Genomic DNA, 20,091 nt, shown 5'->3' with positions numbered 1-20,091 from the left:
TAGCATTTTTAAAAGGATAAAGAGATGAAAGAACAGCATTTTAGATTCTACTACTAACAGCCAAATATACTCACAGAGGAGAAAAGCCTTCTTGAAGCCTCAGAAGAAAAGCGCAGGAACTTGAAACATCAGGGGCCCCTCCATTTTTGGGTTAGCAGTAAGCTCCTTCAAAAATCCAGCCTCTCTACTGCGAAAGAGAATAGTCACTGTTGCGTTTGATGAGATATATACCAATATAAATGAATTATTGTTGGCTGTTGTCCCACGGACACCTTGCCCCCCCGAGTTGTCCAACGGGCTGTGACGTGACTATGATCCCCCTGGTCTGGGGCTGGATCTCACTTTTTCTCCGTCAGTACTGCCTACTTTTCTCCCTACTGCTCGGGGAAAGGCTGGTTCCTGGAAAGCCGCGTATGAGTTTGGGGAGGGAAGGGGAGTTTCATGTGCGTCCTGGCATTTAAGCCGCGTGACATTAAAATAAGCAGGAGCCTTCTGTTACTGTCTCAAACAGTCCTTCACATCAGATGCCTTAATATGTATTTGAGAGCCCTACTATATTTAAATGGCTTTTAGAGTAAATCTGTGGGGAATTTACCTTTCCTTTATCAGGATAAGATAGCAACCACTTAAGAAAGTAAACCTAACGGTGGTGAAGGCTGAAGACTTATGTCCTCAGTGCCCACAGCCCTCAGGACTGCAGTGAAGGGCACATCACCTGCTTGCGGGTGCTCTTTTCTCTTTCTGGGCCCGGAGAGACACACTGGCTGAAGAATACAAAGAGATTTAAACAGCTGATGCTAGTTTAGGTGCCTGGAGCCAGCGCTAAAAGCATCATTTACATTTTTTGAAGCCCCTGCTAAGCTATAGCTCACTCTGGTAGGCATCGAAAAGCCTTTACTTCCATGGCTGGTCCCCAGGAATACCCCTGCCTGGGGTTAGTGATGCTGACTACAGCAGAAGGGGTGAAGCAGAAGCTTTTGTATATTAACTCTTCGCAGAGGAACTCGCGCTCTGCAGCGTGCTTTCAGCTTTGTCATACCACAGTAAGTCAAAGTGTTGCTGCATCATTTCTCCAGCTAAGCAAACTCACACTTGTGCCATCACTGCATGGAGCAGCTGGCCTGTGGTAGGACGACTAAAGGACTTTAACTTGTCTTGCTAGAAAATAATCATCTGGCTGGTCTATGCAGGCACAACATTGTGAACAAGGCATTTTACTCACCGCCCAAACGCTTTGGGTGCCACCAAGGAAATAAATTACTTTTTCCTCTCTTTTTTTGAACCTGATGACCTATGATTTGATGCAGAAAGTCCACAGCCTTCCCTAGCTAGACTTGCCATGTGACAGCCTCTCACTTTTCTTCTCTTACTAGAGTTTCTGCAGTTTTAGGTATTTCTAAAATATTTTCCACTTTCTAGCAAAACTAATTGCTGGGGGAAAAAAATAGCAAAAGTCGGTCTGCAGAAGTTAGTGGAACACAAACTTGGAACACCTCATTATCTGCATCCAGAATCTAATTCTAAAAGCCATACTTACTCAACCAGAATAGAAAAATAATACCAAATGGCATCTATGTCATTGCCACAAAGCGACAACAAACAATCAATGAATGCTTGAATCGGATTATTCATCAGTAATCTAAGCACCATCAATTACTTGGATAAAAAATTCCTAAAAATCCATAGAGCTGAAATAAAGCCTTTTTGATAGGGGGTAAGTGACAGAGAAGAACCTAGGGTTTTCGTATGTCTATCAATCATAGCTGTTTCTCTTCACGTGCCTGATGCCGTATGTGTGTGTATCACATAGTAGTTTTGGATATTAAGCTTACAATTCAGGATTAGTTTCTTACCTAAAGAATAATTATGAGGATATTCCAGTGGTTGTTTGGGGTTTTTTTTAAAACATATTGAGAGAAGCAGTCCCGGTAGGAAATTATCTGGCAAGTCACTTGAACTTTTGGTGATTAGAGGATAAAGATCACTTTTACACAAACTTATATAAAACTTTATGTTCTATGAGTCACTCCATGTGGCTTTAAAGGAAAAAAAAATTTAAAAATCCCAAACTTTATTTAACATGCAAAATGATGTCATTGGCTAAGAATTATTAAGAAACCAATGAGAAAAGGCTTGTAGAAAAGTAACCCTTGCCCAGGATTCGTGTGGTGTCTTTCGACAAGTGGTTCAAATTGGGGGAAAACAGTTGGAACACCTAAAACTTACCACCAAAAGTCTTCAGTAAACACAACTTTACATCACGGATGTTTTTAACCTCCTGACTCTTATCTGTTTGTGTTCTTTAAAGCAATGTCAGGGTCAGAGATGGAGATTGGTGGATGAGTTGTAGTATTACATCAAACAGAGCCTACATAAACATATACACTGCTTTCACTTCATTGATGTTCCATGGCCTATACAAAAGCATTGCCTTGTTGATTCATACTGCCCTAAGTTATCATAACCTGTTCTAACGTATGTTCATTATATTTGTGTAAATGAAATATGAAGGGACTGATTTTTATGGGTCTACCTTTTGTGCAGAAGAACATCTGCTCACAAAGTCTGCTTTAGCAGTTTTTGAGGTTTCCTCAGTTTGATTGTGCAAAAGACATCAAGGGGAAAAAAGGCTGGCCCATCATTTAGAGTTGACCCGCAGTCATAAAGGAAACAAAACAAAACCACCTTCAAAATGTTTTGTAATCTATGGGGATTTTTTGTTTATCTTTTTTTTTTTAATCTTACTGGGTAAACTGAAAAAAACTGGCTTCTAAAAGGCTGCCAGTTGTTAGGAATTGCCTAGGCAGTTCAGATACTGCCAGCTGCCCGACAGCAAGGAAAAATATGCCAAAGACATGATGGTGCTTTGGAAGAATGAGACTCTTTGGAAACTAATGGAAGCTTTGTGACGCAGGCCTGTGCGTCAGACAAGGACTCTGTTCTTGCATTAAGTGTCTGTCTTTATCTGGTTATTTAAAAAAGATGGTGATGAGTTAAAAAATCCTTTTTAAAAACACTTCCTGTGTATCATTAAAAGCTATTTCCCCTCAGTTCAGGTCCTTTTTTTTTTTTAAGGACAGAAATACTGCAGGCAGGACGGTGGCAGTCACACTGGAGTACAGTCATTTCAGGGGCAAGTAGCTTATGTTAAGCAGTCAGTAGCAGAATGATCCTCAATTCTGTTCATACAAAGCTATCTAACACAGCAGAGAGACATACATAGATAAGTGAATGAATACATGCATACACATATACAAATGCATATGAGCTCTTTGGGTCTTTGTCTTTTTCCAACTGGGTCTACTTTTCATTTGTAATTTGTTTTCATGTTTCTTCATGAAAGGGACTTTGTTGTGCATTGTTTTCTTTTTCTCTTTGAGGGAGGAAAGAAGACATATTTCTGTATATTTTTCACTTCACATCATTGAATAGTAAGAGAATCGTGCTTTTCTAAGACGTACAAGAAAAATTAGAAACGACAGGGGGGCGAAGAGCATTAGAGCTTGAAAAGTCTAATTGCGATGGTCTGCAGAAATTGCCTCGCCCCAGGTTTTCAGCCCAAATTTGCTCCTGGTCAGACATGTGAGGTCCACAGAATTCTTTTGAAAGTTGTAAGATTAGTTTTGTTTAAAATGCTTAAAAATGCTAGTGAGTTTTAAGGGCTGCCAACTTTTCTGTATCCAGATAGAGATCCCTAAACCAACCTGAGTTAATAAATAAATAAATAAATAAATAAGTAAATTTAGATGAAGCAGTTAGGTGAAAATGTCTCAAGTTATAAAAGCCTGTAACCAATGAGAGTACTTTTAAGAGCTGAGTTATGAATACAGGGGGTTAAAAATTCACTACATTATAAATAAAACTTTTGGCATCGATACCAGAAAATGAAGAGTGAATAATAGAAGGTTAAACAATGCTCTGCAGTTCTGCTTCAGTTTCTTTCACACAAGTGACGTATTCACCAAAGAGGAGAACTAAATGCAAAACAAACAAACAAACAAAAATCATGCTACATTCGATGACTTGACAGTGGAATTTGCTATTTCGAGCTCAGTACATACCGCAAATACCAGGATAAAATAATCTGTTCAGCACAGTGAAGTTTGAATACTTTTGCTTTTATTGTATGACAACCGTTGCACGCAAAGGAGAAGAAAAGGAAAGATTCTCTACTTTTTTCCCCCCGGGTGGTACAGGAGGAGATGGCGAGGGTAACAGGACAGCCAGCGAAGCGGATCACCCTCTCATGTATTTCTGGACAGTTTGACAACCACTGGTTTTCCCCCCAGTGCGTGTTTTGAGGACTGCCCCCCCCAGCAGCACCGAGCCCAGCCCCGGCCCGGCCCTCCCGCGCAGCCCCCCCGCGGGTTAACGCGGGACCCCGACGCGCCCGTGTGCCGCGGGTCCGGGACCCCGACGGCTTCGCCGCCCGTGGGGCCTCCTCGCTGGGACCTCCGTGTCCTCCGGACCCGCGGCCGCAGGCCGAAAATTGAAACGAGCGTTTGTTGCGTGTGTTGCTGTGGAAATATGAAGTCGGTTGCTTCAGTTTCAACGGGATTCCCCTCCTCCCCCCGCCCCCCATTTTTTTTTAAACGTTGACATGTTTATCGAATGTCAGGAACGGGAGACGTTTGTGACAGGCGGGAGGGGAGCGGATAACCCCCCCCCCTTCCCTTTCCCCTCCACCCCCGCCACATTTTTCCTTGTTAACTGTGCTCGGGCGGTGAGGTGGGGGCGAGGGAAGAAAAGCATTCCTGCGTGTCTGGGGGAAAGAAAAAAAGATGCTAAAGGGGGAAAGTGAAAGGGGAGGGGAAGCGCGCTCAGGGGCTCGAAGCGCCAGCGACACGACGCTTCCCCCCAGCCCGCCCGTTCGGATAATAGTTAACTCGGGGTTAAAGATTAACAGCCGGGCAAAGCGCTGTATAAATGGCCCGGGCGAGCCCAATGTATGTAAACTGCCTCCCGCTCCTCGGCCGGCCGAGCCGCCCTCGCCCCGCCGCCTTCCCCGCCCGCCCCATGAGCAGCCCCCGCTCCCGCTGCGGGCCGCCGGCCCCGCCGCCGCCGCTGCTGCTGCTGCTGCTGCTGCCGCTGCCGCCCGCCCTCCGGCCCGCCGCCGGGCTGGCCCTGCAGCCCGTGCACTGCGCCCCGTGCGGCCCGGAGAAGCTCGCCCTCTGCCCGCCCGTCGCGCCCGCCTGCCCGGAGACGGCCCGGCAGCCCGGCTGCGGCTGCTGCCAGACCTGCGCCCTCGGGCCGGGCCAGCCCTGCGGCGTCTACACGGCCCGCTGCCGCCTGGGGCTCCGCTGCCGCCTCCCCGCCGGGGAGCCCCGGCCCCTGGCCGCCCTCGTCCGGGGGCAGGGGACCTGCCTGCCCGCCGGCGAGCCCGGAGGGACGCGCCCGGCGGAGCCGGCAGGTACCGGCGCCTGCCCGCCGGCGGGGGTGGCTGGGGCGGGGGGGGGGAGCCCGGGGAGGAGCGGGCGGGGGCGGCGGGCAAGCCCCGGGGCGTAGCGGTGGGGGCGACGCGGGGCCGCCAGGGCCTCCGGGGGGCGGCGGGCGGCGTCGCTCCGGCAGCGGCAGCCGGGGCCGGAGGAGCGTCTGCCGGGCTCCGGCGATGCCCGCCGCCGCCGCCGCCGCCGGGGTGGAGGGCGGAGGGACCCGCGGGGGGGGGGGTCGCGCCCGGCTTCGGCGCAGGCACGAAGCGCGCACCTGAAGCGGTGCGGCGCCGGGCAGGCCGGCCTCGGGCGAGAAGGCGGGAGGTGGCCAGCATCCCGCGCTGGGCGCTGGTCGGGGGCCTCCTCAGCGGCATTTCATCCTTTCCCGGTTGTTTTCACCGCCACTGCCGCTGTGGTGGTGCAGCGGTGGTTCGGGTGGCTCGGTAGCAGCTCAGAAATAGGCGTCGCGGGCTCAGCACAAGAGTGGGCGTTGGTGGCAGTGAGCGGGGCTTCTCTGGCGCTTGAGGGAGCGGGGAGGGGAGAGAACAGTGACCGAACCGAGTGTTTAAGGCTCCTGCCACTAGAAGGGTCTCGTACTTGACTCGATTTTAATCGTCCCTTCTTTTTATTCTTGCTTGCTTGCTTGCTTTTCTTTCTTTCTTTCCTTCCCTCCTCGATTTTCCACCTCCATTTTTTCTTAAACGTCGCCAAAGGGAAAACCAGGGTGTTTCTTAGTCCATTGGGCGGTTGTTTACAGCCTTGATCCACCAACTTACTTTTAGACACGTGTCCAACTTTTTTATCCTGTGATGAGTCCCTGCAATTGCAAAGAGCTTCTGTTGCTTCTTCCAGTGGGAGCGTTCACAACGTGCTGAGTTAGACACCAGCGTGCAGGCCGCGAGCAGGCAGATGCAAACAGCTCCTGCCAGCCCCTGCCTATCTATCTGATCCACTGCCGGCCAGCACGAGCCACCGCTGGCTCCAGTGAATTGCTACTCCTTCGTATATGTCAGGCGAGCCGCGGAACAAAGCACAGGATGCCATGGGATCAGGTCTGGACCAGGTCCTCTCCTGAATAAAAACTGAAACGCGTCCTGCTGACAAAAATCTAAATTCATTACAAGTTTAACTCCAGTCTTTCCTCATTTAGCAAAGTCTCTACAACCCACTGTGGTCAAGAAAGTTTCTTCATTTCTAACAAACAGACTGGCTGCAGCTTCATCTTTGGGATTAGAGTGATTTTGAAGGATCGTAAAATAACCAACTTGTTAGAGGACAGCTGATGCCTCTGCCTATGAATTTATGATGAAAGTTTAATTTGCTGGGCTGCACATGTAATTTACTACTCCTGCAAGAGCTACTGTAATGGATCTGTCTTAGATACTACTTTTTTTTTTGCTGTTGTTGCTTCTTCTTCTCTTTTTCCTTACCTTTTTAACTTAGAGAAATAAATGCAAAAGTTCACTGAAGACGTTCACCTTAATATCATTCCTTTCCAGACTCTGTCGAACCTGAAGATTTGCCTTTGGAAAGCACTGAAATGACACAGGATCAGCTGCTGAACTATCAGTTGATGTTCCCCATAGGCCAGGACAAATCCATCCCCTGGAATGCCATCACCACATATGAAAACATGAAAGCAAAGAGAATATCTGAACTCAAGAAATGGAAAGAGCAGGTGGGTTTTCCTTGCAAACCTTTCAATGTGACCATTTCAGTAGATGCTGTTGATTCAGAATACAAGACGAAAATGTGCATGAAATTCTAGCAGCAGTACTGGGATGTCAGTATTTTGGGTAGCCGGCAAACAGACTTTTGGAATGCCTTCATCTGATGCTTGAGGAACAGGCAAAATGGCAGGAGCAATAGAAACAGGTGTGCATCAGGTGTGTCCTGTATGGATTCCATGCAGAGGCTGAATCTTTCTCTGGATTTACTATCGGATTATAACATGGGCCCTTAATTTCCAGGATCCCATATTAAAATCTTGGACTCCTTTTGCGTTTTAGTGAAAAAATAAAAGGCATTTGTCACTGGTCCAATGCTCAGTGAAATAAAAGGGAGTCCTTACATGCAGTTATTGACGAAACACCGATGCAAAACAAAACATGTTGCTTTCACATCACAAGGAAACACTGTTAAGTAGGTGCCTGTAAAAAGACAGAAAGCTCAGCAACTGAAGGAAGTTTTAACCTTCCACGCTGCAAAATCGCAGTGGGTAATGGGGGTGTAGGGTCTTTGCAAGCAGGTCCCTGTTCCACTTGAGGGCACCAGAGAACCGCAGTCAGACCCGTCCCAGGCAGGCAGCACACCCCCAGCACGGAGCTGAATTCGAATTGGGCACCACAGAAGCCCAGTTTTGTAATGGTCACAGACAAAACGAGGAAAAAAAAAAAAAAAAAAAAAAAAAAAAGGCAAAAACCTACTAACCACCACCCCACCCGAGGAAGTTTCCCTCCACATCCAGAACAGGACTTAATCACTGATTTAGTTTGAACTATTATACCTAAGTGCTGTTAGCTCCACTTCTAATTTTTAGGCTTCTGCTTTTCTCACCCGGAGCCGCATAGAAGCCTGTTGACTTGAATAGGACCACTTATGTGAGGGGCTGACAGGGGGAGGTCTTGCAAAAGCAGAGGGTATGATTATTTTCACTCTAAGGTAAAAATATTTGTTCAGTCACTTGTCCTCCCCTTTAGCTCATTTAAACACGTTGGGTGCTGTACACGCGCGGCAGTTGTGACTTTGAAAAAGGGAGCAAGCAAATTGTGAAAACAGTGAATATTGCAAACAGTTCTTCCTCCCCAGTTCCAGGCAGTTTGGGTCTCACAGCCGCAGGGGTGCTGCTCTCTGTTCTGCTTTGGTGACAGCTCTGTCCTGTACAAAAGAGAACAAACATTCAGATGTTTGTTCTTGCACCGTCTATATATGTCTTGCACCTATTCTCCATACATCAACAGAGCACAGGGCCATGGCAACCCAGAAAACGTGGCTAGTCTCACGTACACCAGCCTCCTAACGTGCACCTCCCCATAATAGGAGAGATTGTACCCTCTGAGCAGTAATGTGTTTACTTAGTACAGGTTAAATTTCCTTGTGTGGCAATTTAAGGACTTAAATCCTCATGTTTCTGAGGACAGAAAATACCTCAAAGAATAAAAACAAAGGCCTAAATGCAACACCAGAGTTTTCTGGCTGTGCTCCTACTGAAACAAGTGAAAACTACATGCAAAGCAGCCTGATGCAGATTATATGACTAATAAGTGTTTTCAGCTTTTTGCTAGCTTTACACCGATCGCTTTTGGTTTAGCTGGTTTCTTTGTGATTTTGGTATTGACAACCTTTGCATGGTATTCCTGCAGGGACCTTGTCAGAAGGAGCTCTACAGAGCCCTGTATAAATTGGCGAAGGCTCAGCAGAGAAGTGGAGGGGAGATTTACAAATTCTATTTGCCCAACTGCAACAAGAATGGATTTTACCACAGCAAACAGGTACGTGCCTTTTCCCCTGTCTGCTCGCAGCAGCGCTGCAACGAGCCTGACACAGCCAACCCTTTCATAGCCCTCTGCTCCCAGACTCACCAGTTTGCAGCTGCTGGAAAAGCAGGTTGCGAAAACAGGGATACTTAGTACTGGGAGCAGATGGTTTGTCCTTCTCTTAAAAGTGAGCTGCATGCTGCGGGCTGACGGCAACGGAGGCCGGAGTCTTTTCTGTTCACAGAACAGGTGCACGCAAGGCCTTCTCCAAAATCTTTTAACCCTGTCTGCTCCCAGGCCAAATCAAGATCCGTGTACCTGATTTGTTAGCATATTCCCAGTTGACCTTAATCCGTAATACCCACCGTACTGCCTGCAAAGCCCATGGAATATATCATAATCACTGTGAAGAAAGGGGGCTCTCAGCTCCCGGGCAGTGTAAAAACTCTCTGGAGCAAAATTAGCCTTCTGAAAGCAGAACAAAAACACTGATTTGTGCTGCCTATAGATTATGCTATATGCTCATTTCCATTACAGCCTCAAAAAAGGCCATTGCAAGTTACACTGAGAGTAATCTGCAAACCTAACTAAAGCCCCAAACCTCAAGCCACACCCTTGCAACCACAGGTCATGCACACAAATTTAGTAGGTCTGCATAAATCTGTGTCACCGAGACTCCTTGTTGTTGGGCATGGCACCACCGTGTGACTCACAAACATTGTGACCTGGGATCTAATCAGGCACAAACAGAAATCTGTTTAACCCCCTCCCCAAGAATAAACCCCACCCGATTTGCCTCCTTGCATGGACAGCGAGACCATCCAGTCGTTGCTCTCGCCCTACCAGTTCGTCTATTCTGCCTTCCTTCGGTTTCCCACGCCGGAAGGTATTGCTGGTTCATACTGCTGTTTGCCAATGAGCGGGCAAACCGTTTTTAGATCTGAAGTTGCTGGTGTGGTAGCTGAGCTGGGGTCGTGGCTCCCTGACCAAGTGTGTTGGTCAGAGGCTGTGTCAGAGCAGGGACCACCGCATTCAAAACAAGTCTGTGCGCGGCGGGTCCCCACCTTCTGGTCCTAGTTCTGTCTGACACCGCTACTTGTACGATCGTCTCACAGGTAATCTTCTGCTTACAGTTACTTACGGTGAGTTCTGGTTTGCTAATAATATTCTAGTGTGAGACTTCACTGGATGGAGAGTCCGCTGGATGCTGGTGTGTCTATCCAAAAAATGGAAGAAGGATTCCTGGATCTCCAGAAATGAAAGGAGACCCGGAATGCCAACAGTATCTCAGCTCACAAGAATAAAACGAACCACATTCATCCACACCAAGTTTTCTGTGGGGCCTGATCTAGCCAGGAGACATTTCAGTCAGGAGCCGTTTCAGTAAGGTGGTTGTGTGCACCTGATTTTCAGCATATAAGTAATCCCATAAAGTAGCTTTTTTACTGCTCTGGGCTGACTCAGCTGCTCGAGTGACAGATAGGAGCAACTGCAAGATCAAGTCCTACAATCTTGTATATTTTGTTTGTATTATATTATAGATACCCTCATATGTAAAGCTGTTGAATTATTTATTTCACAGTACATGTATTTTTGTCTGTGTGTGTTGTTACTAATTTATATCCTCAAACACTTCATAACTTTATATGTAAATACTTAATATTATTGCTCTTAAATATATGCATCTTATGTTGGAGGAATGTTGCTACTTAAAACTTCAAATGGCACAACTCTATTGGGAAAAATGGCTTGTAAACTTGCATTTTTATACTATGTATTTATAGACTTAAAACTGAATTTAAAAAAATAGCTTTCAGTAGAGAACATGCTTAGAAACTTATTTAAAACCTGTTTTGTTTATATATCATGTTGCTTTTGCACCTCTGTTTCAATGTCAAGCTGTTTCTTAAAAAAGAAAGTCTCAACCTTGATTATATACTGAAGCTCCTGATGGGACAGAATTTGTTTCTGTTTTCCAAACATACACACTGGATAAATGGCAAAACACAACAGGATACTCTGTGCCACCTTTGACAGGTGTAAGCTGTTCGCATGTTGACATTGTCACGTTATTTAAGATGAGCTATTAAATAATGCCTTCTACCCTGTCCCGGTCTCCTGCTTTCTGCGTGTTCCCGTTCAGCAGTCCGTCCGACCTCAGCGGGACCGCGCAGCGGCAGGTGGGAGCGCAGAGGGAAACGCGCCTCTTGCAAACCTGCCTCCCGAACCGCTAGCTCCATTTTCCCGCAATGCGTTTTCTTCTTTTGGTCTCCCCGCCCCGTTCCCCTTCTCCCGTCCTCTCCAATCCCAGCTGTGCTCTGCAAGCCTTTGCCTTGGGCAAAGCAGCAGCCTTCAAGGGAACTTATTAAAAAGTTTTCTGGGTAGGAAAGCTGGATGCCTTTCTCTGCTCAAAAGGCCAAGGCAGCAGTATTAGTGCGTTAAAAAGATAACGTCGAGGCTAACGAAGAGCCATTTCCTGCACGGAAAGTCGGAGGCTATAAAAGGGAGGCTGGGGAAAAGCCCTGTCTCACTCTTTTTGCTGAAAGCAGAGAAGAGGGTCCCCTTGGCTTGAGATGTGGTCCCTCTCCCTCCCTGGCATGTTCCTTCGATTTACTGGCTGCAGAGAAAAAAAAGAGACAGCAAGTGGCTGCCCTGCTGGCTTCAAGCTGGTTTTGACCATGGAGAAACTGGTGTGGGATTTAGCAAGTCCCAAAGGTGGAAACGGGCTGCACCAACCCTGCCTGAGAAAACGGCCTGAGAGGAGAGTAATAACATTTTCTAAGAGCCTGTCAGGAGGGAAACTCGGCATAAAATCCTCCTGCCGTTTGTTGGCACAAGCTTTGGGTTTTACATGGGAGCGGGAAGCGGCTGGGAGAAACTGCAAAGCCAAAGCGTGGAGATCTCTGCTCTCTGTACCACGGTCCTGTGGCATCGCACGTTGGGCTTGCTGAACGTGTTGGCTGTATTCGCATGTCAGTATGTCAGCTGCTCCGATCCGGGTCTAATAAACCGCTCCAGATTTAAAAGTATGGATATACTACCATGCTTCTTTGGAAGGTGCTTTGAGATCTTCCTGAGTAAAGCACTGCAAAAGCAGTTGATGGCATTGGTATTATAAATCATTAACGTCTGACCTCCCTGTAGTGAGCTACAGTGAGACCTGGCTAAAACTGTCTTACACTGATGCATTCACTCTGTCAAAATGCTTGGCAATCATTGTATCTAAATAATGAAGCAGCAGCAAATTTGGGCAGAACCTTAGAGTCCTTTCATGGAGTCTACCCAGCACTGAACAACTGTCATGCATCATTGCCAAGGGAAAATGGTGAAGAAAGGAGGGGAAATCATATACTCAGGGTTACAGCATGTGCTTGAGAGGACTCTGACTGCTCTCACCCCATCGACCTTGTGTAAAGGTTGATCTCTACAGAGCAGAAATCAGTTCTTTTTGTTGGGATCATTATATATATAGGGGAAATGTTCATCACGTTCATAGTTATTAATAGCACAGTCTATTTGCAGTATAGCAATCCAGTGGACAGCTACTTCCAATGTTTTGCAGGGTGGCGGGTTCCCATCCTAGCTGCAAGAAATGAACAGGGGTGGGGATTTAAGGGAACTCTTTCCTTTAAATGTTAAGTACAGGAGCAGAAGTTGCTTCATACAGCATTCAGGCCAATTTCTTAGAGGGGTTTAGCTCCTTACCTCCCACTGAAAGCAACAGGGGATGGGTGCCTCCTTATCTGCAATCTGGCCTCGTGTGACATCTTGCCAGGACTCACCAGGACAGACTTCTGCTGAGCTGCTCTGGGACGGGCTGTCTGACTTGGGCCAGACTCTTCCATATACTGGGATTAGGACTAATGCAAGGAGGCAAAGAAGGCGAATTTTATCTCCGCTATCACAGTGCTGACAGGAGCTTGGACTACATTTAGGCCATAGATGCCACGTGTTGTGTTTTGTCCTGATTTTTATGATCAGCCTCAGTAACAGGGTGAAAAACCAAAGGTCTGTAGTTTTCCTTTGTTTTGGTTATATTTTTCTGTTTGTGGGGCACTTTTTTTTTTTTTTTTTTTTTTTTTTTTTTTTTTTTTTTGGCATGTGTCAGCTGGCAATCCTGGCTTCAGTGTGTGCCCGCTGCAGTGGTCCCACCTGCACCAGCGAGCCAAGCCTGGTGGGAATGAGTGGGGAAACAGGGAAGGTGCCGCGGGATGCGCTTAGCAGCTCAGGTCACCTGGCGAGCAGCTGGATGTGTAAAGGGGATGTACTGTTCCTCATTATTTCAGCTCCCTCCCTTTGTACCCTCTTGCACTCCTTCCACCCCACCTAAAAAAAAAAAAAAATGGTGGGAAGGTCTTAGGTGAGCGTCTGTAATGTTTGGTTCACGTTATCTGAGAACCCTACCTACCCAGTTTGTGCTCCTTCCTGCCAAAACCCTGCCAGGTTTGCTGCAGCAGGGTTTGTTCCAGCCGTGCCTCCTCCTGCCCCTGGCCTACCGCCAGCTGCAAAATGCTCATAGCACAGAAATGAGGTCACTGCCCTCTGCACTTTATTTTCTACCCTCCTTTTCCCCTAAAGCTGTCCAAGACAACCTACAGTCACTTGGTACTGGGCTCTGCTCATACTGAGTCAGTTCTGCTCATCGCTTTGGGGTACAGCGGAGACACACTCGTGTCGGCTAGGGTTGGCAGGAGGCGAGGGGGGAGAGAGAAGGAGAGAAAGAAAATGGGGGTCGAGGGCAGCCAACACTAATACTGAAAGCTCATCAGCATCTCTGTCACTCCTCTACCATAAGAACACATGCTCTGCAAAGGCAAAACTTAGGCAGGGAACAGCTTTCTACAGACCCAGCCCAAAACACGATCAGATACGAAGCACGTCAAGATTTAGCCTTTTCCTTTCCAAAAGCAATATATTCCTTTGACCTTGCACTTGCTAATGAAACTCCTAAACACATCACAAAATAAAAAAGCGAACAGAAAATGCGTCACATATATAGCTTGCTTTCCTCAAGGGGAAGAAAAGTGGGATGGAAAAGAATGGCACATGGCAGAGCCTTGTCACAGGATTTACTGCACTCCCAGAAAGTGCTCAGCTCCCATAGCATCAGACAGTGGAAGTCCCAATAAAATACTAAAACTGAGCAGGTTTTTTTGCAAAGTCAGAACCAAAGATGTTTGCGCTTTACCAGCAGTCTAGCAGCGCTGACTTTGCAGAATTAGAAACGTTATTTTTCTAACCACATCACTGCCTTGCTATTGCAGAACACCAGCAATGTCTAATCCCTGTCCAACCCATGATCACAATAATAAAAAAAAAGTATCTGTAAAGAAAAGGATCCAAGTGACCCATTCCAAGCTCGACTCTTAGCCCATGCTGCATGTCAAATGGACAAGTCCCACCTCTATCTTTAGACAACACCTCTAAAGTGGGTTTACTTTTCCTCGGCTATCGCTTCACTGATAAACCGCTAGCCTAAAGAGCCTCCCCAGGCTGCACCCATGACAGGTCCCAGGCTTCCTGTTTGCCGACACATTTTGTATTTATGGACCAATTCTCTTATGCACTTGTTGTACAGTGCGTCGAGAATCAGGCAGGGATTCAGACCGCACAGGGAAGTGGGGTGTGAGCATCTTAACAAACGCCTAGTTGTATTTAGCACGTTTGCCTTCTTTAGGGCTTGGGTAGATGGTAAATAGTGAGTAACAGTAGCAGAGCTGGGGCAAGCGAGGGCTCCTCTTGCTGACACGTCACCCTGTATTACCTGGTCACGTTTAGGTAAAGGTGGAAGGGGACAAAGGAGAGGAACTGCTGGGGGCACAGCCGGTTAGTTCTGAGTTACCAAAAAGTACCAAAACCAACAGCAGCGGAGCAGGAGCCCAGACATACCTCCACTTGCATTCTGAGTAATGCAAACAGTTCTGACAATAGCTCTGTCAACAGACAAGGGCTTTATTTTGTTTTCCCTCCTTTCCTCCTCCCTTGCCCTACCTCCTCCCCCAGGGTGCAAAGTTCAGCTGCAAGTAAATCTGCTGCGAGGGTCCCGGGAGAGGGGCAGCCTCCCGCGGGAGAGGCGTGGGAGCAAGGGTGCTGGTGGGTGTTGAAGCCCGGTCAAATGAACAAACCTAAACTTAGCCCGCTCCAGATCTTGGCTGTTTCATTTTGCAAAAGTTTCTGCTCGAGGCTGTGCTGGATTATCACCTCCGAGCGGGAGCGTGGGCGGCCTGGCGGAGACACGGGCACGCGGGGGAAGGCAGGCGGGCACGCGGGGGAAGGCAGGCGGGCACGCGTGCTCGGCTCCTTGCTGCTCCCTGACGAAGTTTCCCAGCCGGGCTGGTTGCCTGGCCAGCGGGCACAGCTTTTCCAGCCGAGCTTCCCCGCTGCCGGTCGGCCGTGCCGGACACGGCACGCGCGGTGTTCCTCCTGCTCGCTCTCAGTCGCCTCCAACTGCTGCACAGCTAACGAAGAGCAGGCCGTTTGTGCCTAGGCTGAGGTGTTGAACTGCACAATTACGGCAGTGGTGACGTGCGATTTTTTTTTTCTGTCTCGCTAACGGTGCTTTGTAGTTCAACGGGCCGATGCGTAGATGCTGAGGTTCCTTGGAAAAGCATCTTAGTGTGGGATGTCTCTGGAGGCCTAGAGCAAATGCTGGCTATATCATCGCCGCCTTTCCTATTTTCTCTTTGCCTGCGGCTTCTGTTTATTGCTGCTTCGGCAGCTGAGCCCTCACCGTTTGGCCCCAGCAAGGGAACAGAAAAAGAAGAGCAGCAACGTGTCAGCGGTGGCAGGTTAACAGCCGCTGCGGGAATGTGCGGCAGGACCTGAGGGCCGCGGGTCGCACGTGGCACCCCTGTGACAAAGCAATAATCAGCTTTTCAAGCTCAGTCAGGTGTTTTTTACTGGGTGCAAGTTATGTGATACGTAGCAGACGTAGGAAACAGCTCTTCACCTTGAATATTCTCTGGGTGGCCTAAGCAGGCAAAAATAGCCCCTGCTCTCCAGTTGCAGGGAGCGAGGGACATGCAGGCTCAGCCTGGCTCTTTTAAGCAAGTCCCCTCGCTACCCCACTTCTGGAAGGTCTCACCACACGTGGCTGTGGGAAGCAGTCCTTCTCAATGAGACTTCCTTCAGCTTCACAGGTTTTTCTGGAGGAAATCTCAGCTGCTCTCTGCAGCAATAACTTTGCTGCCTTTCTTTCCATTCCCACTCATGGAGACAGCGGTGGGGTGAAATTAGCCATGACAGAGAAAGGCTCTTAAGGAATTTGGATAGGTCAGCAGAAGTGGAAAGCCAGGATACATGCTGCAGCAGGACTTGCATTCTGCAAGGATAAACTGAGATTTGCAGCATTACCCTTTGCTGCTGCTAATACCTGGTCTCCAGTTTTTTTCAGCTGCAACTTCCAGCCTTGAAGTCATTTGCATTTTTTAATATAGGTACAGGGCGAAAGCAAAAGCAAAGGTTTTTACAATGGGATTTTCTCAAAGGCTGGGGTATATGCTTGTACAGCTGCAAAATATGAACTGGAAGAAATAATACATAAAATCAAAAAGTTTTAAATCTAAAGCTTCTTCTGGTGAACAACAAACTTGCACTACTTGCCATTTTACCAGGAAATTTCCTTTATAGCAGAAAAGATGTAACATCTTCTCAATCAATGTGGTGTATAATGTAGACAATCTCGTGTGCTGGAACACCGGACACCAAGCCACCATGTCCTGACAGGTTCATGGGATCACAGGATGGTTGAGGTTGGAAGGGAGCTCTGGAGGTCACCTGGTCCAACCCTCTTGCTCAAGCAGGGCCACCTGAAGCCAGTTGCCCAGGACCATGTCCAGATGGCTTTTGAGTATCTCCAAGGATGGAGACTCCAAAATCAAATGAAGGTTAAATACTTTCCAACTGGAAGAAGATACCCAGGTCCACTGGAGATACCAAAACACTTTTCTAATGGCCTTCAACAAAATGAATTTTGCACACTTGCAGATGAAGGTATTACCGATACTGACCACAAACCCCTTACCTTTGGAATACTGTGATACACTTTCTGGATCTCTCAGAAAAAAAGAGGGAGTGAGGGAAGAAAAAGGGGTCCTTTCTAACGTAGGAAGCAAGCATATTCTTCTGATAGAAATTAATAGACGTGTAAAGTTCCGAAAGGTGCAGAAGGACCACGTACAAAACAGCTACCTATATAAACATTTCTTTTTGAATACCAATACACTTTGGCATCCAGGAAAATTGCTCAGCACTTTCCATACTTTAAATATAATTCCTATTGCTAATATGTAAAATCTCTGTGGAGCCATCCTTGCTTACACAGTTTTAGAGTGACTAGAGATACCAAAAAATTATTTCCCAAAAGGTTTGTAAAACCATTACTTAAATTTAGGGCTCAGTTCAATAAAGAATTATGCTGTGTTAAGGTTTCTATGGAATTTAGTCATAAAAAGTTCAGACTGTACTAAAAACTAATTAATTCTGTGGTTTTGGTATTCATTGAAGCCTCCTTCCCCTGTGCACAAATAGCTAACATTATGCCCTGAAGGGCGTGCATGCCAAAAAGGTGGAAAAGGATATTCTGAGCTCAAAAGACTATAGCACAGTAGGTCTATTAAAAAAGGGAACTTTCTCAAATAGTTTGAAAGATAATAGAGCTGCCTGCAGGCAGCTTTAACTTGCATTCTGGTCAATTACAGGGATTTATGCAACTATTTATTACACTGGTTAAAATAAATACTCACCACATCAATCTGGGCTACATATGGTACCCATGTAGCATCTAGAGATGAAATATGCTCAAAAAGAAATGAGCAACTCTTGCAGTACATACATTAAGCTTTTGTAGTGCCTTCCCATGCAAATATTTGACGTGTAAATAATGTTAGCAGTTACAAGGACTTTTCTGGGACTTCATAACATTCCCCCAGATCACCTGAGATTCTTGAAGAGGTTGTTAAAAATAAGAAAAGATCTGACAAATGTTCAGTTAAAAAAATAAACCACCTGAGCTGAAGGCAGTGAAGGCACCGAAGGGGAGGTATTTTTCTAATCCATTGGTTCCATTTCTGCCACTAAACCCAAAGTCCTCCACTCACTGCAGCTCTTCGCAGGAAACATTTCTAACCTGCGTGTGGAGGAAGATCTTCCCCTGAACTGATACTGACCCATATATTTGCTTTGTGCTGCCCACATTGTGCTGCTTGGATGTAGCCCAGAAATATTTTTGTTTGAATTGCAGCCTGGCTCTTCTAGCCATGAGAAAAATCTTTGACAAGTAACTTGTCTATGGAATTGAGCCCTTCTCTTCAAAGAAATAGGAATGTTACCCCCCCTCCCCCCCAAAAAAAAACCCAAAAAGGAAAAAGCCACCACTGATTATCTTCATTTTAAAGAGTGAATTTTTGGGGGGATGGGAAATAATGTTTTTTGCATTTCATACCAAGAATGCCAGCTGCCAGGAACATCAGATAGACAACGGGAAGTATCCAATACTACTGCAAGCAACTGTGCTCGTAAAAAACATCTAAAAGGCAGCTTCTGGAAAAGGGGAAGCTTTAAATTACAGGTGAGAATTTTTTTTTTTGCTATTTTTAGACAGTCTTTGTTTTAAAGTCATCTGTTGGAAGCAAAATAACCAAACTGACTTGCACAACCACACAATTTTTTTTTTTCTCCCTTATGGCTGTATGTTTTCTCTGTTACATACCAAAGACCACTAGCACCACTAAAAGAGCTGAATGCAATTTCTTAAATAATTCATGTGACAGATTGCTTGCTTGCATCTCGAGTTCCTTGAGATTTAGTATTTTTTAAAAAATAAAATTGGTGCTCTGCACAGATTAGAAAATCTACTATCACCTAAGGACCTTTACTAGCCAGCTTCTTCTGTATTTGTTTTTAATAGTAGGGCAAAACATAAAAAGCTTAAACACTTGACAAAATACGCCAATCAGAAATACTGCCACAGGCTGTTAGAATATTTCTTGCATACTGGCAGCTTGCAAGGCAGCTAGCTATCTTTTTTCAGATAGAAGAGAAGCTGCTTTTTTTCAGAAGGCTCACAAGATAGTAATTAAACAAAGCCGAAATACTAACTCACTTTCGTGAATCTAGCCCTTATTTTCCTATCTATGGTTACGTACCCAAATATTGGTGTATATGTAACTTCCCTCTGTGAAATCATTTGAAAGGAACTGGTATACAACTTTAAAAAAAAAAAAAAAAGGCCCAGCAGTTTTGGGGTTTTTTTTTTCCAACAAATCTTTGCAGACATTGCATTTGCATTAGCAGTAAAAATATTGCAATAAATCTTCACCTCACAAAGCTTTCTGTAACCATCTGTTAGGAAATCTGTATTAGCCTGGAGTAAGCATCACTTCACGTATACTTCTTTTTCTCACTCTAAAGGTTAAAAAATTTGTTCTAATGATGATGTGAACTCATTTCGTTAGACAGAAATTGGGAAGATGTGCAGAATGCACCCAGGACTGTTCAGCTAATACACTGCAGGGTAAGGCTTTTAACCAACATCTGATTTATGGTGATTGGCTGTCTCGATCCTGGCAAGCTGCATCTCCGAACCTTCCCATGTCACAATCTCAAGACGTTTGCCACCGCTGGCAGGAACAAGGGTGGTTCCAATTCACGGGGCAGGAGAGGAACAGGCTCCTCAGCCCCGCGGCATCCCCTCCATCAGCACAACCCCCAGCCACGTCGGCTGGAAACCCACTGCCCTCGGCCTCCACAGAGTCCCCAGCCCGAAAGGAAATTACGGTGTTGATGGTTTCTTTTTTCTACAGTGACATCAAACATTTATAGTGACACATGTAAGAATATATTATATATTTATATAAATATATAAAATATTTATATAAAATATATAAATAAATACATATACAAAATATGGCATTACTTTCCAGAGCGATGTTACATTTCACAGGCCACCTTTCCTTATCCAGATTTCATTGTCATACAGAATTTGTCATGAAGTTCAGTAAACAATCAATCAGCCTCAAAAAAAAAAAAAAAAAAAAAAAAATGTTGCCAAAGTCTTCCTTATGTGAAAGCATCACGTACCAGAACAAAACCAAATCACTTCTCTTCCAATTAAGAGGATACATAACATCATGGCAGACAGTTGGGTTAAATATTTAAACCCAATGGTTCTTACTCTATGCTTAGAT

At 46.1% G+C, this 20,091-nt stretch overlaps 1 protein-coding gene across 1 annotated transcript; it reads left to right on the top strand.

Annotated features, from left to right (window-relative positions):
- The first annotated feature begins 5,016 nt into the window (after window positions 1–5,016).
- Window positions 5,017–11,013, top strand: IGFBP1 (insulin like growth factor binding protein 1). Its single transcript, XM_030041740.1, has 4 exons — window positions 5,017–5,410; window positions 6,929–7,107; window positions 8,792–8,920; window positions 10,078–11,013. The coding sequence occupies exons 1-4, from the start codon at window positions 5,017–5,019 to the stop codon at window positions 10,207–10,209; spliced, it is 834 nt and encodes a 277-aa protein (XP_029897600.1). The 3' UTR covers window positions 10,210–11,013.
- Window positions 11,014–20,091: the final 9,078 nt, after the last annotated feature.

This window comes from Aquila chrysaetos, chromosome 18, assembly GCF_900496995.4.
Source record: "Aquila chrysaetos chrysaetos chromosome 18, bAquChr1.4, whole genome shotgun sequence".
Taxonomy (NCBI): domain Eukaryota; kingdom Metazoa; phylum Chordata; class Aves; order Accipitriformes; family Accipitridae; genus Aquila; species Aquila chrysaetos.
Note: the sequence above shows the minus strand (reverse complement) of the source record. Positions and strands in the feature narration are given on the sequence as shown.

Excerpts from the sequence above, each read along its gene's own strand:
- IGFBP1 (XM_030041740.1), top strand. The coding sequence starts at position 5,017 with ATGAGCAGCCCCCGCTCCCGCTGCGGGCCGCCGGCCCCGCCGCCGCCG. Across the intron at positions 5,411-6,928 it reads GCGCCCGGCGGAGCCGGCAG|ACTCTGTCGAACCTGAAGAT; the intron begins GTACCGGCGCCT and ends ATTCCTTTCCAG. Across the intron at positions 8,921-10,077 it reads GATTTTACCACAGCAAACAG|TGTGAGACTTCACTGGATGG; the intron begins GTACGTGCCTTT and ends ATAATATTCTAG.